This window comes from Leucopleurus acutus (assembly GCF_964270905.1).
Source record: "Leucopleurus acutus genome assembly, chromosome: 7".
Taxonomy (NCBI): domain Eukaryota; kingdom Metazoa; phylum Chordata; class Mammalia; order Artiodactyla; family Delphinidae; genus Leucopleurus; species Leucopleurus acutus.
This window is the reverse complement of record NC_139150.1, coordinates 86,134,476-86,151,209: the sequence shown is the minus strand read 5'-3', so window position 1 is coordinate 86,151,209 and position 16,734 is coordinate 86,134,476. Positions and strand designations below refer to the sequence as shown.

The 16,734-nt window shown below is 42.2% G+C and overlaps 1 protein-coding gene across 2 annotated transcripts in view; it reads left to right on the top strand.

The window, feature by feature from the left end:
• FANCC (FA complementation group C) overlaps nucleotides 1-16,734 on the top strand; it is a 259,780-nt gene that overhangs the window by 236,057 nt on the left and 6,989 nt on the right. For both annotated transcript variants that reach the window (XM_082843477.1, XM_082843478.1), the window contains 3 exons: nucleotides 6,772-6,847; nucleotides 9,311-9,392; nucleotides 14,039-14,219. In XM_082843477.1, the coding sequence (XP_082699603.1) occupies nucleotides 6,772-6,847; nucleotides 9,311-9,392; nucleotides 14,039-14,219 (339 nt within the window). The remainder of the gene's footprint in view (nucleotides 1-6,771; nucleotides 6,848-9,310; nucleotides 9,393-14,038; nucleotides 14,220-16,734) is intronic.

Below are 16,734 nucleotides of genomic sequence, written 5' to 3'. Positions count from 1 at the left end.
ACAGGAACCTTTTCTACCAGAGAGCTTTTGTCTTTGGGCATTCTAACCTGATGGCCGCAGACCTAATGTCTGTGTAGTGCTTTGCCTGTTCAAGTGCCCAAGCCCACTGCAGTTCCCTGTGAGATATGTCATGGTCCCTTGGCGTGCTTGCTGCAGTCTGACTTAGGAGAGCACTGCTGTGATGCTTGGTTGTACTAAACTCCCATACACTCCAACGCCAAGAAACCGCTCAGGTTTTAGCAGAGGTTTCTGTTTTTTACGGCAATGATAAATATTTATGATGCTTTCTTCCCATCTTTTCTTTCCCAAGGGAAGTTAGCTAGACTGTAGCAAACAGCATTATCAATGGTATCCAGCCTGGAATTCGGGAGGAGAGCTCTGCTGAAAGGCACTGGCTGGCCCTCACACTTACTTTGAGGCATAACTATAAATATCTTTTATCTTCCCTGAATATTCTTAGTATTTCCAATTAGGAACTGACCTCTAGAAAACCTGTGCCTTTGACTCCTGGAACAGACCTAGGTTACGGCGGAGGGCATCAGTGAAAGAAGTATTGCTCTGTACCGTTAGCCTGAGTCTGTTTTCCTTACCAGCTTTTCCCCTGAGTTGCAGGGTTGGCCTTGGCACTTTAGATTTGGACTGGTTGAACTGTTCTTACAGTCACTTTTAATTTAAAATAGTACCCTGCCCAGGCTACATGTGTCTGCTGGTGTGAGGGGCACAGATTGGGTTCTGGTGGAAGGCAGGGCAGGGATCCAAAAAGAAACAGGAATTCAGTGCCCTCGCCTTGGGTTCAGGATACAAGAGCAATAACCTCTTAACTTTGCAAATGCCTTCATCCACATTTGTTATGTCATTTCTTTTCCTGGGGCTGTTCCTGATTGCCTGCCTTTCTAGTCGATGCCATTCTCATCATCAATCTCCTGCCTTCCTTACTGCCCCTGTGTAGATTAATCATAATCCCTGATGCATGACATCCTTTGTCCTACTTGGTCCATGCATGGCCCTCTTTTCTTTCGGTGTTTTATCCATCCATCCACGTATTCATTCTTAATAAATGAGTATCTACCAGCCTGACATCCAACAAGACCTGGCCCACTATAGCAACTTTCAGGTATCCACATGCTCCTCCTCTATCCTGTCACTTTGACTTTCTCCCCTCAGATAGCTGCTGTTTTGATTTTATGTTTATCATTCCTTTGCTTTTTCTGAAAATAGTTTGATCACATGATTGCTAAACCGTGTTTTCTTTACTTGTGACTGTTTTTGCACTTTATAAAACAAAGAACAGATAAGAGTAGCACACCGTATGTAGCCTTTTGAGCCTTGTTCTTTCCAGCATCGTGCTACCAGGATTGCTCTGTGCTGTGCGTGGTCGTGGTCCTGGTGGGGATTGCTGTGTAGAGCTCTGTTGGGAAAGTGTACCACAATGTAGCTGTCTTCCTGGTGGTGGGCTTTTGGATTATTTCCAGGTTTTGTTTTCTTTCATAAACAGTGTTGCTCTGAACATCCTGGGGCATATACTTAGGACTGGAAGTGCTGGTTATTAGGAGCGCTTTGGCAGGTACTGCCAAATTGTTTTCATACGTGCTTGTGCCAATTTACATTCCCCCCAGCGGTTTGGTTATTTTTTAGAATGATATCTTTTTTTTTTTTTTACATTTTTTTTTCGATGCGGACCATTTTTAAAGTCTTTCATTGAATTTTTACAATATTGCTTCTGTTTTATGTTTTGGTTTTTTGACCACGAGGCATGTGGCATCTTAGCTCCCCGAACAGGGATCGAAACCGGCACCCCCTGCATTGGAAGGCGAAGTCTTAACCGCCGGACCGCCAGGGAAGTCCCTCCCCCCAGCGGTTTATGAGAAATCCCATTAATCCACATTCTTTCCCATTGTCAGAAATGTTTATCTGCAGTGCTCCTCATTCTCTTTTCATCCTTTCCTCTCACCCTTGTTTTAGTTGGAGAGCACAGTGCAGCTCCATCAATGTGCCCAGTCGGACTAGTAGGCAAAAACTTAAGGCTGTCATGACAAGCCTCTTTTCTGAGCTTGCATAACAAATGGCTCCAGTACAAACAGCAAATCAGTTCAGGTTCTGGTGCCAGTAGTACAGAGTTTAATAATGTACTAGACTAAATCTCCCACAGATAAAAACTATAAACTCTGGGGAAAATATTTTTTTAAACTATTTGAAGGTACTGGAGAGCAACCCAAAAAGCAGATTAAAACTGGCGGGGATTCAACCCTTGAAAAAGGAAACCACATTGGGTAATCTTCTAACTTTTCCATGAGGGCTCTCATGTAAGGGGTAGAAGGGGGGTTGAGTGGGTGGAGGGGTGAGGGGGTGGCCAGAGCTCAAGGCACAATCTGATTGACTTGAGGTGTCAAAAGACAGAGCTGTGGGCTGCCAGAGGAACAAAAAATAGATGGGGCAAAAGAAACTAATATAAAAAGATAAACCCAAATATATCTACAAGTACATTAATTACAAAAACTAAGTGAAAATCAACTAAATACACTAGTAAAAAAGCAAAGATGGGACTTCGCTGGTGGCACAGTTGTTAAGAATCCACCTGCCAATGCAGGGGACACGGGTTCAAGCCCTGGTCCAGGAAGATCCCACATGCCATGGAGCAGCTAAGCCCGTGCACCACAACTGCTGAGCTGCATTCTAGAGCCCGTGAGCCACAACTACTGAGCCTCCATGCCACAACTACTAAAGCCCGTGCGCCTAGAGTCGTGTTCTGCAGCAAGAGAAGCCACTGCAGTGGGAAGCCGGCGCACCACAAGAGTAGCCCCCACTCACCGCAACTAGAGAAAGCCTGTGCACAGCAACAAAGACCCAATGCAGCCAAAAATAAATAAATTAATTAATTAATAAACAAGTAAGCAAATATGTCAGACTGGATGAAAAACCAAGACCCACTATATGTTGTTTTCAAGAGACCAGTTCTAATTATAAAGACACAGATAGGTTAAAAGGAAGGAAAGGGATACGTAATGTAAACAATAAGCACAAGAAAGCTGGTATCACTCTACTAGCAGCAGATGCATTAGGTTTCAAGATAAGGAGTATGACCAGACAAAAAGGTACATTTTATAATTATGCAATAGTTCATCAGGAGAAATGCCAATTACAAATAGATATATGCCTAATAACAGAGTTCTGAAATACACAAAGCAAAACCTGACAGAGGTAAAAAGAGAAATAGACAAATCCACAGTCACACATAAAACACTTGGAAGTAAATTTTTAAAAAGGTGTATCAGTTTTCCTGGAACTTCCCTGGTGGCACAGTGGTTAAGAATCCGCCTGCCAATGCAGGGGACACGGGTTCGATCCCTGGTCCGGGAAGATCCCACATGCCATGGAGCAACTAAGCCCGTGCGCCACAACTACTGAGCCTGTGCTCTAGAGCCCACAAGCCACAACTACTGAGTCCGTGTGCTACAACTACTGAAGCCTGCACACCTAGAGCCCGTGCTCTGCAACAAGAGAAGCCACCGCAATGAGAAGCCCGCGCACCGAAACAAAGAGTAGCCTCCACTCACCGCAACTAGAGAAAGCCCGCACACAGCAATGAAGACCCAGTGCAGCCAAAAATAAATAAATAAATAAATTTATTTAAAAAAAAAAAAAGGTGTATAAGACCTCTACTTGGAAAACTATAAAACATTGGTGAGACAAACTAAAGAAAACTTAAACATATAAAGAGAGAAACTATATTTATGAGTTGTTGAGATGCCTCGTTCAATGTAATCCTAGTTAAAATCCCAACATGGTTTTCAAAACAGAAACTGAGAGGCTGATTCTAAAACTTATATGAAAATGCAGAGGACCTACGGTAGCTAGAACAATTTTGAATAAACAAAAGAAAAAAAATTCAGACTCCCATATTCTTATGGGAAGCAGAGGGGCAATGGTCCATCTTCTGTAACTGCTTCAAGGCTGAGTAGGGGCCTGTCAGGAAGTAAAAATCTCTGGATGCCTGATCTAGGAGCCCCTGGGGTAGGACAGCTCCTTGTTTTAAGTTGGTATGTGCTGGAATCCTCGCATAGCCATCATCTTGATGTGGAACTGTTGTAACGGTTTCCATAGCCTTTCCATGAATCTCCTTGATGATGAAGCACTTTTTGTAACAGCATCAGAGTACAAAAATATCTGTAAATGACAAAAGACTTAAAAGGCATGGTTAAATATCTGATTATATTTAATTTAACATACGAAATAATCCTCATTAAATATTTCTCTTTGAGATACCTCAGGGGCCCTCTAAGGTATCCCAAAGTTAGCTGGAAATCAAAAGAACTTTAATTAAAATTTGATATTTTAGGAAGTTTGTCAAAAAGTTTTAAAACACTTGGTCAAATAAGATCATAGGTCACTGTGAGACAATACTTATTCCTTAACCAAAGTGACAATAAAAGATTTCAAAGGCAAAAAAAAAAAAAAATCAGAGGATTCAAACTACCTGATTTCAAGACTTTAAGCTATAGTAATCAAGACCAAGACAGTGAGGTATTGGCAAAAGGATAGATCAGTGGAACGGAATAGTGTCTAGAAATAGATCCATACATATATTAATATGTAGTCAACTGATTTTTGACAGAGATGCCAGGAAAATCAATGGGGAAAGGAAAGTTTTCAACAAACAGCACTGAAACAAGTGGATATCCAGGTAGGAGAAAATGAACCTCTACCTCACAAACACAAAAATTAATTTGAGATGGATCATAGACTTCAAAATAAATGCTAAAGCCATAAAGCTCCTAGAAGAAAATGAAAAGAATAGCATTTTGACATTGGGATAATCTGAGATTTCTTAGAAGGAATGCAGAAAAGCACTAGCAATATGAGAAAAATGGATAAATTAAGACTTTATCAGAATTTAAAACTTCTGGTGTTTGTAGACATCCTTAAGAAAATGAAAAAGCAATCCACCAGCAGGTAAAAAATATTCTCAATACATATATCCGACAAGGGACTTATATCCAGAATATATAAAGATCTCTTACAACTCAAGAACATAAGAAACAACTCAGTTTTAAAAATGGACAAAAGACTTGAATACACACTACAAAAAATATGTATAAGTTGGCAGTAAACACATCAGGAAAACGAATAGTAAAGTCATAATAAGGTAATATTTCACACCCACTAATATTGCTAAAATTAATAAGATTGACAATACCAAAAGTTGACAAGTATGTGGAGCAACTGAAATTGTCATAAATTGTGATGGGAGTGTGAAGTGGTACAACCACTTTGAAAAATTACATGGCAGTTTCTTAGAAAGTTAAACAAGCATCTACTCTATGACCTACTAATTCCATTCCTATGGTATTTACCCAAGAGAAATGATAGCACATATCCACAAAAAGACATAAATGTGAATGTTAACTGCAGCTTTATTCATAACAGCCCCAAACTGGAAACAACCCAAGTGCCCATCAATGGGAGAATAAATAAACAGATTATAGTATATTCATACAATGACTACTTCAGAGCAATTTTTTTAAAAATGAACTCCGCATACACAATAGCATGGGTGAGTTGCAAAAGAACATGTTGAGCCAAAGAAGCCAGACACACAAAAATACATCCTCTTATGATTCTATTTGTGTGAAATTCAAGAACATACAAAACTACTCTCTCTTGTTGAAATAAAATATTGGTTGCCGGGATGGGGTGGAGGGATTGACTATAACAGCCACAAGGGAACTTTCTGGGGTGATTGAAATGTTCTGTGTCTTGGGCTTCCCTGGTGGCGCAGTGGTTGAGAGTCCGCCTGCCGATGCAGGGGACACGGGTTCGTGCCCCGGTCCAGGAAGATCCCACATGCCGCGGAGCAGCTGGGCCCGTGAGCCGTGGCCGCTGAGCCTGCGCGTCCAGAGCCTGTGCTCTGCAACGGGAGAGGCCACAACAGTGAGAGGCCCACGTACCGCAAAAAAATAAAAAAAAATAAATGTTCTGTGTCTTGATTGGAGTGATGGTCACATTGGATTTACACATTTACCAAAAGTCATTAAATTGTACGCTTAAAGCCCTTGTAGTTCACTGCTTATAGATTTTACCTCAACTTTTTACAAAAGTACTTCAAAACTTCTGTGCCTTCTGAGGGCATAGATAGGATAGCGCTTTGGCCCTCAAAGTATTGTGAGCACCATTGTTGTTTTATGCTTTTTTGATTATAAAAAAACCATCTCACAACTGCCTTGGAAACTCTCACTTAAATAGAAGATTTATGTATATAATTGAGTTCATGTGAGGTGAAGAACTGATATAAAGACCTCAAGAGTATAACTTTATTTTTCTTAAGTCCTAGAAGGTGACTTTAAAAAGGTTTAATTTTTTTTTTTTTTTTGCGGTACGCGGGCCTCCCGCTATTGTGGCCTCTCGCGTTGTGGAGCACAGGCTCCGAACGCGCAGGCTCAGCGGCCATGGCTCACGGGGCCCAGCCGCTCCGCGGCATGTGGGATCTTCCCAGACCGGGGCACGAACCCGTGTCCCCTGCATCGGCAGGCGGACTCTCAAATCACTGCGCCACCAGGGAAGCCCCAAAAGGTTTAATTTTTTTTGGAACATATTTACAAGATTATTAGGAGAATTTTTTTTTTTTTTTTTTTTTTGGATAAGCATGCAAAGAAACATTCTGACCACATAAAGTAGAGGGTCTTTTTGGGGCAGAGGATGCAAGATTTTGTATTTTCTTAATACCCTTTCCAATGCTAATGTTCAAATGGTTTTGAATTTTTGATTCTATTGTAGCTGAAGTTTGCATTCAAGACCTACTTTCCTTATGCTTCTCCGTCTCTTGTCATGGTGCTACTCCAACACCCGAAAGGTATGTGAAGGTTGATTCTGCCCATATTAAAATAACTTCTGGGAATACACTGATTAAATTATAACTGTTTCCTCCCAGTTCCTTATCTGTAAAGGGAATTGGTCATTGCTTACATCCTTTAAGCTCTCAGGGTCTCACATTCTGTGGATTTTGATGTGAGAATTTGCTTGACTTCCCAGTTACAATCATTTACCAAAAGAAAGAAAAAAGAACAAAATGGCCTCTAGTTGGGTTTTGATAGTCTGTTCTGGATAACACAAGGCCTCTGCTCGTGCCAGCCAGATCTACCTGGATGCCAGGAACAGGCTAAGACTTGGCTGATTTGGAATAAAACAGTATGTTTATTTGTATTTCATTCTTTCTACTCTGTGCCCCCTGTTGCAAAAGAAAAGATAAAATGATGAATGAAACCAAGGAAGTTTAGTGGAAATTTCTCCTAACCAAGCCAAGGGAAGCCTTTTGAAAGAATTCAGTAAGTGTATTAGACCACAGCCCTCTCTGATTTCATTTGCCAGCCTTCCAGAGGCCATATCCAGTTGGGGAAGTGATGATTCTGCCCTGATTCCACTGATGTTGATCTGTTAACATGCCTGTGAGCTCCTGTTTAGGAAACATTTCAGAAATAGAGAATATAGACATCCTTCCCATCTAAAGCCTGAAATCTGAAGCAGAGGCAACACTGACACAAGACAGACTCTGTGCTGTAGAAAAAGGCATTCATCTGACCATGGAAGGAAAGAGGAGAGAAAAGAGTAAAAGAATCCATAATATTTCCTTTTTATGCCGTTTTTTCCCCTGGCTTTTTCCTGAGACTTGAGTAAGTAAATTCATTTGAGGAAAGTATGATTCGAGGTTTCAGAGCATTTTACAAAATCAAAGTTCCTCTTCCTTGTTCTAAAAGATTAGGTTCTCACCTAGAGTGACCCATTTGATGCTGTCCTCTGAGATGCTAGAGGTGGAGGTGGTGACAGGCCTGGTGGGATCTCTAGTCAGCTGTTTTGTGTAACTTAACCTGTGGGGACACAATGGGAAAACTTTAATAACAAGACAGTAAAGTCAGTAATTCACTTTCCAGGGCCACGTCTCACAGCCTAAATCAGATGAGCAAAGCCTAAGGTCAGCCTGTGTGAGCAGCTGAATGAGCTCCAGAAAAAGTATTGGGGTTGTTATTTTTTAATTTGGAAATCTATGAACAAAAGACTACCTCTGCTAGTTCCTAGAACAGTTTTCTGCATGTTACATTTGGAAAAATAATGTTACATTCACAAATTGAAGTGTTTTTTAACAGTAGAATCTTCTATTCATCAGAAATTGATTTTATGCCCACTGTAAAGTCTTGTAGGCATTAAAGATGGGTCACTTATGAGCCCTGACTATCCAGGAGCTACAAGTAAAGAAGACATAAAATACATATCTAAACAACTAATAAAAAGAAGAAAACAAAAATGCCTTCAAAGCCTGCAAATCAAGAGTTATGGGAGTTCAGAAGAGGGAGAGAGATAATTTATGATTCTTTAACATTTGTGGGGTAGTAGTGGTTATTGTATCACATTATCTTTCTCGTGTATTTAATTATAGAACCTATCACTACATGGAAATGTGGTAGCCTTTTTCAGATGTTGTTTAGAACTACAGATACATACATGGTCAGAAGTGTTTAAGACCATGGGAAAATTGTGAAACCAGAAAAACTAACTAAAGAAAAGACATTTGTCTGTATGATACCCATGTATTTTTTTCTGACCTTTGTTTTTTTAAAAAAACTATACACCTGGGCTTCCCTGGTGGCGAAGTGGTTGAGAGTCCGCCTGCTGATGTAGGGGACACGGGTTCGTGCCCCAATCCGGGAAGATCCCACATGCCGTGGAGCGGCTGGGCCCGTGAGCCATGGCTGCTGGGCCTGCGTGTCCAGAGCCTGTGCTCCACAACGGGAGCAGCCACAACAGTGAGAGGCCCGCATACCGCAAAAAAAAAAAAAAAAAAAAAACTATACACCTGAAATCTTATTCTAAATTCATCACAATCGTAGAAAAACAGTTGGGCAGCCCATTCCTAATTCCTTGTTGATTATTTTATTATAATCTCCATGTATGTTGAAATCACAGATTACTAGTGATATGGAGGAGGGGGTAGGTGAGTAGAAAAGAAAAAAACCTGGGGCATCTTCCACATAGCCTTTGTAAACCCTACGGTGGGCTGCCTGTGCAGTCTCTCTGTCCACTCCCATGTACCCAAGTAAAAGAGCCTTTGAGTTTAGCTCTGTGTAACACTGACAGGTCTTTCTTCCCAGGCCAGGGACATAGATTCTGGATGGGATCAGCATGAGAGCGGTGGTACGGATTCTGTGGACCAGGAAAATTAAGGCCTTTCCTCCAAAAGGCCTCTTCTGGTCTTAGCTGTCGATGATTCCTAGTAAGTTTGACTTTTCTTCAGCTCCTCTCTGATGGCTCTCTCCACCCACAGATATCCCACAGGGACTTTGGCACCAGGCACTGAAACATATCTCTGAAATGCTCAAAGAAGTAGTTGAAGACCAAACTCATGGGTAAGCAAACACTGATGACTCATAGGTCTGTTTCACACACGTTTGCTCTGGATCCTTATCTTCCCTTGAGCAGGCCTGACAGGGGAAGGCATTACAAGCATACCTCAGAGATATTGCAGGCTTCGTTCCAGACCACAGCAATAAAGTGAGTCACACGACTTATTTGGTTTCCCAGTGCTTATAGAAGTTATGTTTACTATCCTGCAGTCTATTTAGTGTTCAATAGCATTATGTCTAAAAAAAACAATGCACATACCTTAATTTAAAAATACTTTATTACTAAAAATTGCTAACCATTGTCCGAGCCTTCAGTGAGTCATAATCATTTTGCTGGTAGAGGATCTTGCCTCAACGTTGATGCTGCTGACTGATCATGGTGGTGGTTGCTATGTATGGGGTGGCTTTGGAAGTTTCTTAAAATAAGACAATATGAAGTTTATCACATCAGTTGACTCTTCCTTTCACAAACGATTTCTCTGTAGCATGCAATGCTGTTTGATAGCATTTTACCCACAGCAGAACTACTTTCAAATTGGAGTCATTCCTTTCAAACCCTGTCACTGCTTTATCAACTAAGTTTATGTAATACTCTAAACCTTGTGTTGTCATTTCAACAGTCTCACAGCAGCTTCACCAGGAGTAGGTTTCGTCTCAAGAAACTACTTTCTTTGTTCATCCATAAGAAGCAACTCCTCGTCCATTAAAATTTTATCATGAGATTGCAGCAATTCAGTCACATCTTCAGGCTCCACTTCTAACTCTAGTTCTCTTGCTGTTTCTGCCGCATCTGCAGTTACTTCCTCCACTGAAGTCTTGAACCCCTCAAAGTCGTCCATGAGGATTGGAATCAACTTCTTCCAAACTCCTGTTAATGTTGATATTTTGACCTCTTCCCATGAGTCACAAATGTGCTTAATGGCATCTAGAATGGTGAATCCTTTCTAGAAGGTTTTCAGTTTACTTTGCCCAGATCCCTCAGAGGAATGTATTTCTTAAATAGTAAGAGTTGAAAGTCGAAATGACTCTTTGATTCATGGGCTGCAGAATGGCTGTTGTGTTAGCAGGCATGAAAACAACATTAATCTCACTGTACATCTCCATCAGAGCTCTTGGGTGAACAGGTGCATTGTCAATGAGCAGTAATATTTTGAAAGGAATTTTTTTTTTCTGAGCAGTAGATCTCAGCGGTGGGCATAAAATATTCAGTAAAACATATTGTAAACAGATGTGCTGTCATCCAGCCTTTGTTGTTCTATTAATAGAGCACAGGCACAGTAGATGTTTTAAAGGGCCCTAAGATTTTCAGAATGGTAAATAAGAATTGACTTCAACCTAAAGTCACCAACTACATTTGTCCCTAACAAGAGAGTTGGTCTGTCCTTTGAAGCTTTGAAGCCAGGCATTGACTTCTCCTCTCCAGCTATGAAAGTCCTAGATGGCATCTTCTTCCAATATAAAGCTATTTCGTCTACATTGAAAATCTGTTGTTTAATGTAGCCACCTTCATTAATTATCTTGCTAGATCTTCCAGATAACTTGCTGCAGCTTCTACACCAGCACTTGCTGCTTCACCTTGCACTTTTACATATGGAGATGGTTTCTTTCCTTAAACCTCATGAGCCAACCTGTGCTAGCTTCAGACTTTTCTTCTGTAGCTTCCTTACCTCTCTCAGCCCTCATAGAATTGAAGAGAGTTAGGGCCTTGATCTGGATTAGGCTTTGGCTTAAGAGAATGTTGTGGCTTGTTTGATCTTCTATCCAGACCACTACAACTTTCTTCACATCAGCAATGACTGTTTTGCTTTCTTATCATTCATATGTTCACTGTAGTAGCACTTTTAATTCCCTTCAAGAATATTTCCTTTGCATTCACACCTTGGCTAATTGTTTGGCGCAAGAAGCTTAGCTTTCAGCGCATCTCAGCTTTAGACATGCCTTCCTCACCAAGCTTTATAATTTCTAGCTTCTGATTTAAAGTAAGAGACGTGCCACTCTTCCTTTCACTTGAACAGTTAGAGGCCGTTGTAGGGTTACTAACTGGCCTAATTTCAATATTGTTGTGTCTCCTACGGAGGCCCAAGGAGAAGGAGAGAAAACGGACAATTGGTAGGGCAGTCAGAACACACACATTTATCGATTAAGTTCATCATCGTATATTGGCACAGTTCATGGCACCCCAGAACAATTACAATAGTAACAAGGAACATCACTGATCACAGATCACCATGACAAATATAATGGAAAAGTTTGAAATATTGTGAGAATCACCAAATTGTACACAGACAGGAAGCGAGCAAATGCTGTTGGAAAAATGAAGCCAATAGACTTGCTCGAAGCAGGGTTGCCACGACCTTCAGTCTGTGAAAAAACACAATTACCTGTGAAGTGCAGTAAAATGAGGTATGGCTGTATTGGTCTGTTTCCATCCCCAAACAGGTAAGCACACTGCTGAGTAAGAAGTGGAGGAAGCACTTTGAGCAGCTCAGAATAAATAGGCTGCATGTGTAAATACCTGGCATAGCAACTGTTCTGAGTAATGGCTAGTGTTAGGCTTTGAAATGTACAAGCATAACAATAAAAATAATAGACCTTAGGAAAAAAGCAGTGCTCACATGCTGCAACCCCTGGCCTGCAGAAGGAGAAGGGCACCTATCTGGGCCCTTCTCTACCTCTCTAGGGAAGGAAATTCTAAACTTCTCCTGCACAGCAGGATGAAATGTTTCTTTTCCTCCTCCTTGTAATAAATATTTGTCTAAAATTAGAAAATCCATTCTAACATAATTTCTAACATTATGATATTAGGTACCCTCTTATATGTGTTATTTCCCTAGAAGCATTCACATTTAGGCTTTGCTAAGTTCTTTGTAACATAGTACCCTTCGACTTCCTCTTAACTTCTTTGCTTTTAGAGTATACATATCTTATTCATTGTCTATACTAGCCTACTAATACTGTCTTTATTTGTTGCCACTTTTCCTTCTTGAAATTCTCTATAATCTCATTACTGAGCCATCACATATTATGGCTGGTGCTCTTCTGTTCATCATCACTGGTGCAGGTTTGGGTGCCAGTTACTCACTTACACAGCCTCCCTCCCCGACCCTGCCCCCAAACTCTTACCAGTAGAGGAGACAGACAGAACTGTCAGCCAAGTGGGGATCAGAGGATTGGCCGTATTAATGACCTGCCATACCCTGGCAGCCCCATACACACCCCTTCTGGTTGTCTCTGTTGAAGAGCAGGGCCTAGACCCCAAACCTCTTAGGGCTCCTGCCTAACCCAGATCTGTCTCAACTAGGCTTCAGGGCCACCTGCGGGGAGGGCTCTGTGAGCAGCTTTAGGCACCTTCTCAGCCAGCCCCACGGGACTGCATTGCACACTCGGCTGCTAGAGGAAGAGAGGCAGAATGACCAGGCCTTGAGCCGTGATCCAGGAGGGATGCCCATGTGGGGGCAGCGAGCATGGGGGAGCCCTTGCTCAGCTCACTCGTCCGTGAGGCCTGCAGGAAGGAGACCCTGTGGAGCTGGTTCCTTGCTTCTGAGACATAACCCAGCCCACTGCTCATGTGGCCCCTGGAGCATCAGCTCTCCCTGTTGTGGGGACAAGGGAGTAAGATGCTCCTCCTTCTTCCTTTTCTGTCATTGTTTTGCAAGTTAGATTTCAGAACATTTAATCACTTTTTTTCGGGGAGGACTTGAACAGGAGGAGAGCAGTGACTAGGAGAGGTGGGAATGGCGCTGGCTTGGGGATTCCACGGGCCAAGCAGGGGACCACGCACCCAGATCCAGCAAAGACGGAGCGCTGCAGAGGGGCTCAGAGCTTTCCTGTTCTAGGAGCTTCCCCAGTTCAGAAGGAAAGTTCTGCTCTATGCTAATCTCAGGCCAGTCCTGCTCCATTTCTCCCAACTGCTAGGACTGTCACTATGCAAAATTAGTGGGTCCTTACCTTAAGCAGAGTCTACCCTTTATTGCAACTCCCGGTTCCCTGTGTGACAAAAGGATAGCTTCACAAAAGCTTTAACTTTTCAGCATTGATGTATACTTGATGCCAGGAAAGAGTACAATATACAGCTCATTAAAAATTCGTAATTGCCAAAATACTGACCAGAATCTTTTGTCTTGTGAGAAAAGGAATAGCACGTGTTCCGGCCTGTGTCCCTTCTCTGGTCTCCGTCTGGACCCCAGGGAGCCCCCTCGTTTCTTGCTCGGGGCTACCTGGGCGGCTGCCTGGGGGCTGAGGGGCCCCACTCCCCACAGCAGCCCGGCTGTGCAGGCCACGCAGAAGGCAGAGCCGTGGGCCTGCAGGTTCTCATCTTGCATCGTTCTTGATGATCATGGGCCAAAACCTTCCTTTCTCGGAGGCCTGTTTGCACTCAGTGTCCCTGGATGACCTTGATTTAAAGATTTAAATGTCTGAGGTCCTCAGGGCACATGAGGTTTTGAGAGGCATGCCATTGAAAGTCCTGTGACAGGTTCAGGGCGGCATTGTGAGCTCTTTTTCTGAGGCTAACTCGTATTCCTTGCAAGTTGTACTTCAGTGGATAAGAACAATTGAAGCCAACCATTCACAAACACAAGTTGCTTTAAGAACCTAAAGGAAAAAGCAGTCAAGTTGCCCGGCTGCCATGTGTTTTGGTTCTGTTCCAGGTCCTACGGAGGCCCCTTTGAGAGCTGGTTTTTGTTCGTTCACTTTGGAGGATGGGCTGACATGGCGGCTGAGCAGTTACTGACGTCGGAAGCTGAGGCTGAAGCTCCAGAGGCCCTGCTGTGGCTCCTGGCTTTCAGCTGCGGTCCAGGAGCTGGGCATCAGCAGAGAGCACAGACCATGGTGGGTGGCCAGGCCTATGGTGTGCGGCCTCAGGATCAGTCTCTCAGGGGCTGGAAGGGGCCCTGCAGTGGGTGTGGCTTTCACTGACCCCCAGGCACCTCAGCAGGTACATGCAGACATCCGCCTGGACGGGTGAGTGGGAGCTGAGCCTGTGGTCGAGGTGTTTTCCTGCCCTCAGGAGTGGACTGGAGGCCAGGCGCTGCCTGCTGTCCTGGGAGGCACCCAGGAGATGAGGTGCAGCCCTTCCATCCCTGGGTCATTTTATCTCTTCTTGGTCACTGCCACTCTGTCATGCTTCACGAGCGTGCCTGGCCCTGGGGCCGCTCCCTCCAGGGGATGCCATGCAGGGTCTGACCCCTCTTCTGAGGAGCATCGTCCTCTTTCTGATCAGTGGCCTGGCACTGTCTGCTTCCGTCTTGACTTAACTCCTTTCTTGGATCAGTCAATAGATCCTCACAGAACCGGCTTTGTTTAGAACTCTTAGAAAAGTAATCACATGATATTAACCACTTAGTTTCTGAAAAAGGACTTGGTCATTTCCTAAATAACGGAGCAGCAAAGTACAGGAGTGGCTAGCTGTCTGTGGCAGAGACAGTTGTTATTTTGTGTGGAATATAATATTAACAGGAGCAGTGTTTTGATTAAAGGCATTTGCGCCTTCCTTACAAACATTTGCTGGTTTTTAAAAGTTCAACTGCCAGCGCTTTTTGCTGATTTTAATAATTAAAGGGAGCAGGTTTCTTTATGTAGAGAGCAGTGCTCCTATTTGCTTGATGTTTTCTGTTTGAACAAAACAGAGAGTAGTTCAGATATGGCTGTATATTTTACTTGTTTAAAAGCATGTTATGTGGCAGGAGAAAGAAAAGAGTTGGGATTTTAAAAAGTTGAAATTTGGTGATGATTTTGGATCAAAAATAGAACATTTTTTTTTAGAAATTAACATGTATCTCAGAATTGCTATCTGATTAAAAAGAAAGCCTGTTTTTCCCTTTTAAAATATCACATTAAACTAATTGAAGAGAATCCTAATTTTTCATTATCTTAATTTTAATAATTTAAATGTAGGAAGCACTAATGATTTCTGAAGCCTTTTTATATACTTTATATTTGATTCTGTATAAGCTAAATTGGTAGGTTATATGTTAAATTCCAAATCTATCATAGAAGCTGACAGATTACTTTTGAAGTGTAGAGAAATAAATTGTCCAATAAGGTTTATTTTCTAGAGAGTTCTGCATTGGCCTATCTTTCTACTAGTTAAGTTGGTCCTTTTTTTTTCTTTTTTTTTTTTTAATAAAACTTACGCCTAGTTCTTACTCATGGGGTGCTTTGCAGCCTGGATAAAAACAGATTAGCTCACTCAGTCGTTTAGTGCCAGTACGTGTGTTTCCTTCCTCTTCCTTCTCGGTGCTCAACCTGAGGCACCAGTTTGTGCGGCATCCCGGGGAGCAAATGGGGCCCAGTTTTCCTAGTTTAACTAGTAGTGCATACTTCTCGCTCTCCTGACCTTTGATGGTCTGTTGGATGACTTGACAAACTGTGAACTGTCTTTGAAAGCATGATTATTGTAAGATTTGACTGAGCTTGACAATATCTGTGCCTTTGCCTTGAAAGGCGTAATTAAATCACGGTACCGGACTGTACGCAGCAGCGTTCTGTGACTGGAACCGTCACCTCTGCTGGGCATCCTTGAGGTGCAGGATCAGGGAGGGGGTGGGGCAAAGAGCAGCCGTCCTGCCTGAGACGCGTACGGCCGGCTCAGAGACCGCTCCACTCTGCAAACCGTGTTCTCTGCCAGCCAGTGTTCATCTCCTTTTGCTGACTTTGAATTAAATCATGATAAAAAACAACTATGTTTGTATACTCTTAAGAATTAGGTGAGGGTTCATACTCTTTAACCCTGTCATTCTACTTCTAGGAATTATCCTAAGGAAGTAGTTAGTTAGAGAGCCATAGAAAGATTTACGTACGAGATCATTGCAGCATTGTTTGCAACTGCAATAACTGAAAATGGCCTACATTTCAACAGTAAGGATATCGGCTAAATTGTGGTGTATTACAAACACAGAATAGCATTCTACCATGAAAACTCATGTTATCAAAGAAAATGTGCTACAGATAATGGTAAATTGCTTAGAGTGAACTGTGAAAACTAGAATACCTTATGTATAGTGAGTGCTGTGTTCACAATGCATAGGAAAAAGATAAGGATGTAAACCTCACTTTCAACGAGTCTCTTTGGATAGTGGAGTTATAGTCACTTTGATTCTTTTTCTTTTTACTTTTTCAAATGTTTTACAGTGAGCATATATAAATTTTCATAATGCAGGATAAAAATTAATACTTAGAAAAGAAAGCTTATATTTTTCTCCTGAAAAGATTTTTAGAAAGCATTAAAGTTTTGGGCATGTGAGGAAGGTATTTGAAGGGAAAGACGGCCTGGAGTGAAAGAGAAAGGAAGACAAGCCTCAGGGAATATTGGACGAGAGGAGAAAATCAAATGCCAGTCAGGAAG